Source organism: Scaptodrosophila lebanonensis, unplaced genomic scaffold (assembly GCF_003285725.1).
Source record: "Scaptodrosophila lebanonensis strain 11010-0011.00,11010-0021.00 unplaced genomic scaffold, SlebRS2 tig00000085-arrow-pilon, whole genome shotgun sequence".
In the NCBI taxonomy this organism is placed as follows: Eukaryota; Metazoa; Arthropoda; class Insecta; order Diptera; family Drosophilidae; genus Scaptodrosophila; species Scaptodrosophila lebanonensis.
The window spans coordinates 1,860,809-1,871,101 of NW_022060564.1; the positions used below are offsets into that span (position 1 = coordinate 1,860,809).

At 37.7% G+C, this 10,293-nt stretch overlaps 3 protein-coding genes across 3 annotated transcripts; all 3 read right to left on the minus strand.

Moving 5' to 3' along the window:
- Positions 1-1,254: 1,254 nt before the first annotated feature.
- On the minus strand, positions 1,255-2,927 carry LOC115626558 (UDP-glucuronosyltransferase 1-1-like). The gene is made up of 2 exons (XM_030521937.1): positions 2,236-2,927; positions 1,255-2,176 (listed from the first exon to the last, which is right to left on the minus strand). The coding sequence occupies exons 1-2, from the start codon at positions 2,925-2,927 to the stop codon at positions 1,255-1,257; spliced, it is 1,614 nt and encodes a 537-aa protein (XP_030377797.1).
- A 521-nt stretch (positions 2,928-3,448) lies between these two features.
- LOC115626559 (UDP-glucuronosyltransferase 2A3-like) lies at positions 3,449-5,119 on the minus strand. Its single transcript, XM_030521938.1, has 2 exons — positions 4,430-5,119; positions 3,449-4,370 (listed from the first exon to the last, which is right to left on the minus strand). Exons 1-2 carry the CDS (start codon positions 4,990-4,992, stop codon positions 3,449-3,451), a joined length of 1,485 nt encoding a protein of 494 aa, XP_030377798.1. The 5' UTR covers positions 4,993-5,119.
- A 1,270-nt stretch (positions 5,120-6,389) lies between these two features.
- Positions 6,390-8,109, minus strand: LOC115626560 (UDP-glucuronosyltransferase 1-1-like). Its single transcript, XM_030521939.1, has 3 exons — positions 7,447-8,109; positions 6,481-7,387; positions 6,390-6,395 (listed from the first exon to the last, which is right to left on the minus strand). The coding sequence occupies exons 1-3, from the start codon at positions 8,013-8,015 to the stop codon at positions 6,390-6,392; spliced, it is 1,482 nt and encodes a 493-aa protein (XP_030377799.1). The 5' UTR covers positions 8,016-8,109.
- Between the last annotated feature and the right edge of the window lie 2,184 nt (positions 8,110-10,293).

Here is a 10,293-nt window from a genome sequence, read left to right on the forward strand (position 1 = left end):
AGGAAAGGTAGACAAAAATGAATAATTGTGACAAAATTATAATCATCAGGGAACGGCTTTTGATAATCCCACAATATAAGTATAACTAATTCGAACTGATTTTCCTTATTCTCATTGAGATCGATCACTTGGAAGTGCATCGTAATTCGTCTCTCTTTATCAAAAGAATATAGAACATTAAAATACGTTCTACTATAGTTATATGGGTTCTCCTTATAGGCTACGTTTTCTTCGTTTAAAGGCAACCGCACTACGTTGATATCCTTGTGAATTTTGGCCGGCACCTTAACTTTGCTATGGACATGGGGATTATCAAATGCGAGAGACTTAAATGACTGCAAATAGCTAAGATAATTGCACTATGGGAACCGCCTATAATTGAGACGGATAGACCCAAATAGAGAAGCGGAAGAGTCAGGCATCTTATTGCTTTGAATTGTAGAAATAAACTGAAGAGCCACATCTAGATATTAAATAAAAACCATTTATCGTTTGATAAAAACTATCACATTTGCTTAGTTATCTATTGTATTAACATAATGAATTTGGTGACTCACTGGTAGACTGGTAGCAACAGCGTTCTAGATAATACTGAACGAACCAGTTTTTTAACAAGCAATGTGCTAATGGATTATGAAATATTTATAGAACCCCATCATGCTCCCACATTTATTTTGAATGAATGAGGTCTAGTTTTGTTGAAGAACGAGTAAAAATTCAAAATATTTGCATAACATGAACTTACACATTTGGCAAAAATTAAAAAAAAATAAAAACAAACAAACATAAAACATTTACGGTTAAAAATTTCATTTTCTGGATTAATTTAATTCTGCTAATTTTTCAGATTACCGCATTTCCCACGTTTTATCACTGAAGAAGCTTATCAGTGTTTGTCAGCTAAAATTGTTCAAATCATTATTAAACAGCAAATCGAAACTCATTCTACAATTTTAATTAGCACATTTTGATATGACTTTGGATTGTTTGAAGAAGAAAAGTGAACACAACGAAATTCTACACCACAACACTCCACACTTTCACAATAAATAATTCTTTTCTAATCTACATGATAATTCATTTAACCAAGAACTTGGGTAATACTTGTAGATAAGGCAGTTGTTGCTAATTGGAAACTGAAATTTCAAACAGACGTTCAATAATAATTTTTTTATAATTAATTAAGACGCAGAGTGCACAAAAGAGTTACAAGTATTCATTTTTATGTTAACCTAACCATAACAAAATAATCGTCTATGTTTTCTTTACCTTTTTCTTGGATGAATGTTTGGAAATTTTTCTTTTTATAAATTTTCTATAAATAAACCTTACAACAAGCTTAGTTGCAAACAAAAACACTAACAACAAACTGATAATCAACGCATATACGTCCAAGTTGTGGGCGGCTATGAAGCTCATGTGAACAACAGGACTCTGAAGGTGGGGCGCACCATGATGTCGTAGGACATATTCCGTCCAGTAGAGTACGGTCTGACGGGCCGTCATGGGACGATCACGATATACCTGCGAGAATCGCTTCACATTCTCTGTGAACTGAGAATCCTCTAATACCTTAAGAATATTCTCATGGAAATGTTGTTCTTCCAATTCCAAAAGCTTCATACTCAGTCCGAAACCATCTTGCACCATTTTTTCCGCATTTACAGGTTGATCGCCGAAGACAGGAAGTGCTAACATAGGCTTGCCATGATATTGGGCCTCCGAAACACCACCCTTGCCGGCATGTGTGATGAATAGTTTGATCTTAGGATGTGCGAGAATGTCATCCTGTGGCAGCCACTTCGAGAAGAGTATATTTGATGATTTTCCAGGTGTTTTATCCAAGTTCTCCCATTTCCAAACAACGCGTTGCTTGAGTTTCGAGAGCACATTGAACATTTTTTGAACAGTTTCGGGCTTTAAATGTTCACCCTGAACATTGGAACCCAAGCTTAAGAGTATGGCATCATTCGGTGCTGTATCCAGAAACTCGGCTATATTTTTGGGCAACGGATCAGGCTGATCTTTGATATGGATTCCTCCAACTTCTATGACAGCGGGCACGTTTGGTCTGATGGGACCCTCACTGACCGCATGGGAATTAAAGAGAACCAAAGAGACGTTCTTGCCAAGATCCTCGTACCTTGGCATTTCGGGATCATCTCCAAAAATTTCACTGCAATTATGGTTGTTTATAAAATTTTCGTTTTTCCCTTCAGTTGTGAAATATCTCACGTGTAATATTCAGAATTGCGTTTCTCAATCACCATATATAAAGCTCGAAATGTTAAGCTGATGAACAAGGTCTTAACTCTGTCTGGCAACGTCATAGTCTCTCCTTGCTTCAAGGCCATATCAAAAAAAGGTACATACGAAAGTTCCCTCGGATTCCCCAATATATTCGCAAACAACTCATTTGTCGGCAAGATTGACGCGATCACCACAGGCACCTTTAACTTCTGCGCGACACCAATCTGATAGTTGTTCAAGAAGAATCCGACTATAACCAAATCAAACTTGTTGTCCTTGTTCTCATAGAGATCTTTCACGCGTGGGCTCATCATAACATTGCGCATTTTATCAAACATAAAATTCATTTGTCCCATAAGGTGAAACGCCGCTTTAATCATATTCGTATTATCTATGCTTGCTATATTGCCTAGGCTAGCTTGTCTTCCCCGTTCTTCCTCCTCAGTTAAGGGTATCATAATTACGTTAAAATTCTTGTGGGTGACTAGTGGCTTCATGACTGTCACTATCGTCACATTGTGTCCATTCTCGGCCAGCACTTTTGCCATAGACAATTCGACGATCAAGTGAGATGGACTGACACTAGTAAATAGGCCCAATATATTCGCGCTCTGTACATTTCCGATAAGCACGACCGTTAAGGCCAACACTGGAAGCAGTCCATTGTAACGAGCCATCTTGGCGGTTCGAGTTTAAAAAGTAGACTAATTTGCAAGAGACGATAGTGGGCCTTTTATAAACGTGGCTTATCATTTGCCAAATGTTATAAAAAACAGCTAATAAATATGGTCGTGGGGTGCATACATATATGAACATCATATCAACAAATTGCATTGATTAAACCGATTGGAAACCGGAATTTCTGATAATCTTTCCAAAAATAGAGATACAAGTTTCATAAACAAACACAAATTAAGATTAATAATACAATTTGGATTTAACTAGCTCAACAACTTCAACATTATCTTCAAATTGTTATTTCAAAAATATCTACATTATAAGTCCGAAGAATTTTGTAGAATCTTAAAACAAACGCTTACCAAGGTTGTTATTGGGAAATATGTTTAAGGCATAAGTTTGAAAAAAAATTTTATTTTATTGGAACTTTTGGCATAAATAACAATCGTTGCAATATAAAGCAGAGTGCACATAATAGCTATTTTTTTAAATGTAAATCTAACTATAACAATTTAATCGTTTATGTTTTCTTTACCTTTTTCTTAGATGCATTTTTTGATATTTTCTTATTTATAAATTTTCTATAAATAAACCTTATAACAAGCTTAGTTGCAAACAAAAACACTAACAACAAACTGATAATCAACGCATATACGTCCAAGTTGTGGGCGGCTATGAAGCTCATGTGGACAACAGGACTCTGAAGGTGGGGCGCACCATGATGTCGAAGGACATATTCCATCCAGTAGAGTACGGTCTGACGGGCCGTTGCGGGACGATCGCGATATAGCTGTGAGAATCGTTTAACATTCTCTGTGTACTGAGGGTCCTCTAACACCTTAAGAATATTTTCATGGAAAGGTTGTTCTTCCAATTCCAAAAGCTTCATACTAAGTCCGAAACCCTCTTGCACCATTTTATCAGCGTTTCCAGGCTGATCGCCGAAGACAGGAAGTGCTAACATAGGCTTGCCATGATATTGGGCCTCCGAAACACCACCCTTGCCGGCATGTGTGATGAATAGTTTGATCTTAGGATGTGCGAGAATGTCATCCTGTGGCAGCCACTTCGAGAAGAGTATATTTGATGATTTTCCAGGTGTTTTATCCAAGTTCTCCCATTTCCAAACAACGCGTTGCTTGAGTTTCGAGAGCACATTGAACATTTTTTGAACAGTTTCGGGCTTTAAATGTTCACCCTGAACATTGGAACCCAAGCTCAAGAGTATGGCATCATTCGGTGCTGTATCCAGAAACTCGGCTATATTTTTGGGCAACGGATCAGGATGTTCCTTGACTTGAATTCCTCCAACTTCTATGACAGCGGGCACGTTTGGTCTGATGGGACCCTCACTGATCGCATGGGAATTGCAGAACACCAGGGAAACGTTCTTGGCAAGAACACTGTAGGGTGGCATTTCGGGATCATCGCCAAAAATGTCTCTGCAATTAAGGTTGATTATAAAATGTTCGTTTTTCCCTTCAGTTGTGAAATATCTCACGTGTAATATTCAGAATTTCTTTTTTCAATCAACCAATATACGGCTTGAAATGCCAAGCTGGTAAATAAAGTCTGAATCCTTTGTGTAAAAGTCATAGTCTCTCCTTGTTTCACGGCCATATCAAAAAAGGGTACGTACGATAGTTCGCTTGGATTTCCCAACATATCTCCAAACAACGCATTTGGTGGCATGGGCGACGCGATCACCACAGGCACCTTTAACTTCTTCGCGACACCAATCTGATAGTTATTCATGAAGAATCCGACTATAACCAAATCAAACTTGTTGTCCTTGTTCTCATAGAGATCTTTTACGCGCGGATTCATCATGACATTCTTCATTATTTCAAACATAGATTTCATTTGTCCCACTACGCGAAACATCACTTTAAGTATACTCGTATTATCACTGCTAGCCATATTGGCTATGCTAGCTTTTTTTTCCCGTTCTTCCTCTTCAGTTAAGGGTATCACAATTACGTTAAAATTCTTGTGGGTGACCGGGGGCTTTATGGCCGTCACTATCGTAACATTGTGTCCATTCTCGGCCAGCACTTTTGCCATAGACAATTCGACGATTACGTGAGATGGACTAGCACTAGTAAATAGGCCCAATATATTCGCGCTCTGTACGTTTCCGATAAGCACGACCGTTAAGGCCAACACTGGAAGCAGTCCATAGTAACGAGCCATCTTGGCAGTTCGAGTTTAAAAAGTAGACTACTTTGCAAGAGACGATAGTGGGCCTTTTATACATAAATGCCTCTTATCACTTGATAAATGCTATCAAGAACCGCTACTAAGTGTGGTCTAGACATGCATATGTACATACACACTATATACGAGCAGCATATCATCAGCATATCAACAAATCGCATTTGGAAAATCCAATTATTGTGAAATAATGTTTGGTGCTCAATGCATATTTTACTTAATTTATTGTAAATATTTTCAGATATTGTATAGAATGCTTTATTCAGATCGTCAGAGTTCAATTATATTGATTATCATTTACAGAAATATTAAAGTGGAAGGCAGAAAGTTGACATTTCATGCTTAAATAATAATAGGTAGAATCTTATCAGTGGCTGGCTAGTCGCTGCGATGTGAACAGTCATCATAAGCCAACAAAACTAGTGACACGTTCCATTCTAAATTTCAGTGTATTGTCTACTTACGTAGGTCAGCCAATGACTTGAAGGTTCTCTAATCTTAAAATGGCCCTATTAGTGATTGTTGGTTTGATTTTTTAGCATTTTTCGTTCCTAGATTTTTTGTTCAAGTGCATCGACCCAAAAGTGCATATTAATCCTAGAAGAGCAAACTCGATGAGATCGATTTCTCTAGTCATGCTGATTGAGAATATACTTATAAATGCTATGGCGTCATCCTACAAGGGTCGCGAGGTACTATATGTATGCTACTGTTCCTTTACATAATATTTTTAATTAGATATAATTTTTTAATTATTGTGATAACTGATAACACACCACATTTTTAATATATCGTCAAAAAAGTTTGTCGTTTGCAGACCTGACATGGTCGGCTTCCTTTATAGTATGTGGGCCCGGCGAAGAGAAAGAAACTCCTTCGTGCTAAATTGCCTCGCGAATTGTGGCAGGCGTAGTAATTATTACATCAAGCAATATACTCCTAAGCTCCTAAATAATATAAAATCTTCAGCAGATATATACTCGTATAGAAATCAAATTTTGTTCCAGCATATTATTACTGGGAATTATTCACAGATATTCCCTTGATCAGAAGAACTGACCTATCGTAGGCGCGTGAAAAAAGTATCCTCACTAACACGAACAATCCAGAAATCATGGTATTTTTATGATCACGCAAGAATTTAATCAACATTTTGAAAATAATAGTCATACTTAGAGGTGTAAAATATACTTGTAAAAAGATTCACAATAATATGAAAACTTTCTTAGCTTACTTATAGAATGTGTTTACATCTGTAATGGACAGAAATGCACACCGTTGGAAGTATTATAAAACTTTACTTTATTTTAGTACACAAATAGTTTATGTTTTCTTTACCTTTTTCTTTGATGCATTTTTTGATATTTTCTTATTTATACATTTTCTATAAATAAACCTTATAACAAGCTTAGTTGCAAACAAAAACACTAACAACAAACTGATAATCAACGCATATACGTCCAAGTTGTGGGCGGCTATAAAGCTCATATGGACAACAGGACTCTGAAGGTGGGGAGCACCATGATGTCGAAGGACATATTCCATCCAGTAGAGTACGGTCTGACGGGCCGTTGCGGGACGATCGCGATATAGCTGTGAGAATCGTTTCACCTTCTCTGCGTACTGAGGATCCTCTAGCACCTTACGAATATTTTCATGGAAAGGTTGTTCTTCCAATTCCAAAAGCTTCATAGTCAGTCCGAAACCCTCTTTCACCATTTTTTCCGCGTTTCCATGCTGATCGCCGAAGACAGGAAGTGCTAACATAGGCTTGCCATGGTATTGAGCCTCCGAAACACCACCCTTGCCGGCATGTGTGATGAATAGTTTGATCTTAGGATGTGCGAGAATGTCATCCTGTGGCAGCCACTTCGAGAAGAGTATATTTGATGATTTCCCGGGTGTTTTATCCAAGTTCTCCCATTTCCAAACAACGCGTTGCTTGAGTTTCGAGAGCACATTGAACATTTTTTGAACAGTTTCGGGCTTTAAATGTTCACCCTGAACATTGGAACCCAAGCTTAAGAGTATGGCATCATTCGGCGCGGTATCGAGAAACTCAGCTATATTTTTGGGCAACGGATCAGGCTGATCTTTGATTTGAATTCCTCCAACTTCTATGACAGCGGGCACGTTTGGTCTGATGGGACCCTCACTGATCGCATGCGAATTAAAAAATATCAGTGATATGTTCTTGGTAAGATCCTGGTACCTGGGCATGTTGGGATCATCGCCGAAAATTTGCCTGCAATTTTAATTTCATATTCATATTTGGAATCATTTTCTTTTTAAGGTATTCCTCACTTGTAATATTTTAAATTCTGGTTTTCTAGGACAATGCTGAAAATAGAAAATCCAAAAGATGTGAGGTAGCTGGTTAAACGCTGCTTAAACGTCAGTGTCTGACCATGATCCACGGCCATATTAAAGGTTGGCACGTACGAAAGTTCGCTTGGATTGCCTACCATATGACTGAACATTTCCGATAGGGGCATGGCGGAGGTTATAACCACAGGAGTCTTCAACTTGTGCGCTATTCCAAGCTGATAGTTGTTTATGAAAAAGCCGACTATGACCAAATCGAACTTGTTGCCTTTATTCTCATAGAGATCAGTCACGATCGGACTCATTGTAATGTCTCTCGTTTTATCAAACATAAACCGCATTTGGCCTAGGGTTCGGAACATCATAGCAACTACATTCGTGTTATCATTGCTTGCCATACTGCCTATGGAGGCACTCATCTTTTTCTGATCTTCCTCAGAGAGAGGTACCCGCACAATGTTAATATCCTTGTGGGTGATCGGCGGCTTCAGCGCAGTCACCACCGTTACATTGTGTCCATTCTCGGCCAACACTTTAGCCACAGACATGTGGACGAGCAAGTGTGAGGGACTCAGGCTAGTAAATACGCCTAAAATATTCGCACATTGCCCACCGCTGATAAAAGCGGCGGTTAATGCAAGCAATATAAGCGAACAATAGCTACGAGCCATCTTGGCACTTTGATTATTTAAAGTTGACTGTTTAACGGACTGGCCGGTATTGGCCTTATATCAGGGCTACTTGTAGACAGCCGGCTGATAAGCACAATCAGCTCTGGGCTTATAAATTCAGACCTCGCTGGGCAACATATCAGCTTTGTTGCGAAATATTTCCTCTCTCAAGCATGTTTGCCTGGAAATATCATTGCTCTCCCTCTCTCTTCGCCATGGCGCTAGGCAACAATTAATAGCTTAGCGCCATATCGTGAAACTGGCGAAATATTCGAATTTCCATGCCTAGTCTGAGAGAGCTTATCAGTGCATTGCAGCGTTTATGCAAAGATTGCACAATCATCAGCACGAAACGCCAATAGCAGCTGATAAACAATATCACGCAAAGATTATCAGCCTTTTATTCTACAAATATAGTTGCTTTTTTGTTTCTGATAATACAGTATGATTATATGTACTTATATATATGTAAGTCCCAGTTTTTGATTTCACTCATTCACGCACGATTTCACTTAGCTTACGAATTTAAAATCGCGAATTCGAATTTTAGGGAATTTCGTCTACATGCTATATATTCCTTCTGATAAATATGTTTTACGTTTATTCATCTAAGACTAGCAATGAAATTTTAAATTCCAAAGCTATTTCAAAAAAATGACAAACAACAATATGAGCAACAATTAAAAAGCTTAAATATTATTAAAAATATGGGAATGAAAATGCATATGGGAATGATTCATTGGCGGATTTCCAAAAACAAACACGATTTAGCGGAACAATATATTAAATAGTGTTTGTAAAGCAGGAATATGCTCAACAAATAAATGGCCTAGAACAAGTTTGCTTAAATAATTTGGTTTTAAAAATTGTTTTCGTAAAATTATAAAACTTGTTTTTTAATACTTTTCAAATTAAAGTTAATTTTGCAAGGCGATGGCTAAGTATTTATGGCCACAATTTAACTCTTTCGAAATAAACAAAATTTATAAATAAAAATGAACTACAAATAAAACTTAAGTAAACAAAGTTGAGGGTATTATTTACTTACAAGATTCATAATAAATAAAAATTTAAATTAGACGACAAAAATAGTGAACTGTACTAAGTATATGTTAGGATTCAAGTTGGTTTTTCTTATGTTTGAAATCATTCACAAACAGCCATATTTTCAGCAATCAATCCGTCAAAATTTCCCGCAAATGACAAATAGACAGAACATCATATTCCGATAGTTTCCGTGTTTAATTCCTAACTGTGCTCCCCCTTTTCAATTAAGTTATATGTATGACTTCAGCTGTTTCTAATAAACTTGTCCACATCACTATTCCATTCCTCAAAGAGAAAAAATAATGGCTCATTTATATGATTATCGCACTAACTACTCTCATAAGTCGGGTTATATGGAAAAAAGCAGCATTCAGTATATTCATTTGGTTCTCGCAGCGATGACAAACGGTTCAAATTCGTTGTCGCACTCATTTGTTTTTCATATCGTGACCTTTCTTTTCTCTATAGCGAAGAATTTCCAGTTGTTTAGAGTAAGCTTCGATTCGGCAACTAGAAAGTTGAAGCGTCGCGAATATCGGTACAACACACACATTATTACCAAGGTTTTTAAATTAGTAATTCATTTACTGCCAATTGTTTTCCTTGTATTCGAATGGAATTATTCCGATGAGTGCAACCTTTTGTCGTTGGCAATAGAAATAGTGCAGCTATACGTAATCGCCCGCTGCTTCTGGACTGCACATAGCAGATTCTTTAGCGAACACCTAATTCGCTGTTACCAGAGCTTTGCGGAAATGTACACAGAGTACAAATCATTGCTGGCAGGTTTTGGGAACACACTCCTAATATTGGGACTGCAGTTGATTCTCTACGTGCTGGCTTTCTTCTACGAAACCTATAGCTACAGGTTCACAGATCTGTCTTGGCTCTGCTTAAACTATGTGGAATACTTTGGCTTGCTGTACATAATAGAACATCTGTTTCTGGTACAACTCTGTGGCCATTACCAACAACTCATTAAGAGTGTCAAATCGAACCCGTTCTCCAAGCGATACTATCTCTCAGTTATTTGTATATTGCAACGTATCCATAGCTTGCAGCTTTTGCAGTCGGAAATATCAAAGGGCATGCAATGGTTCGTCCTGGT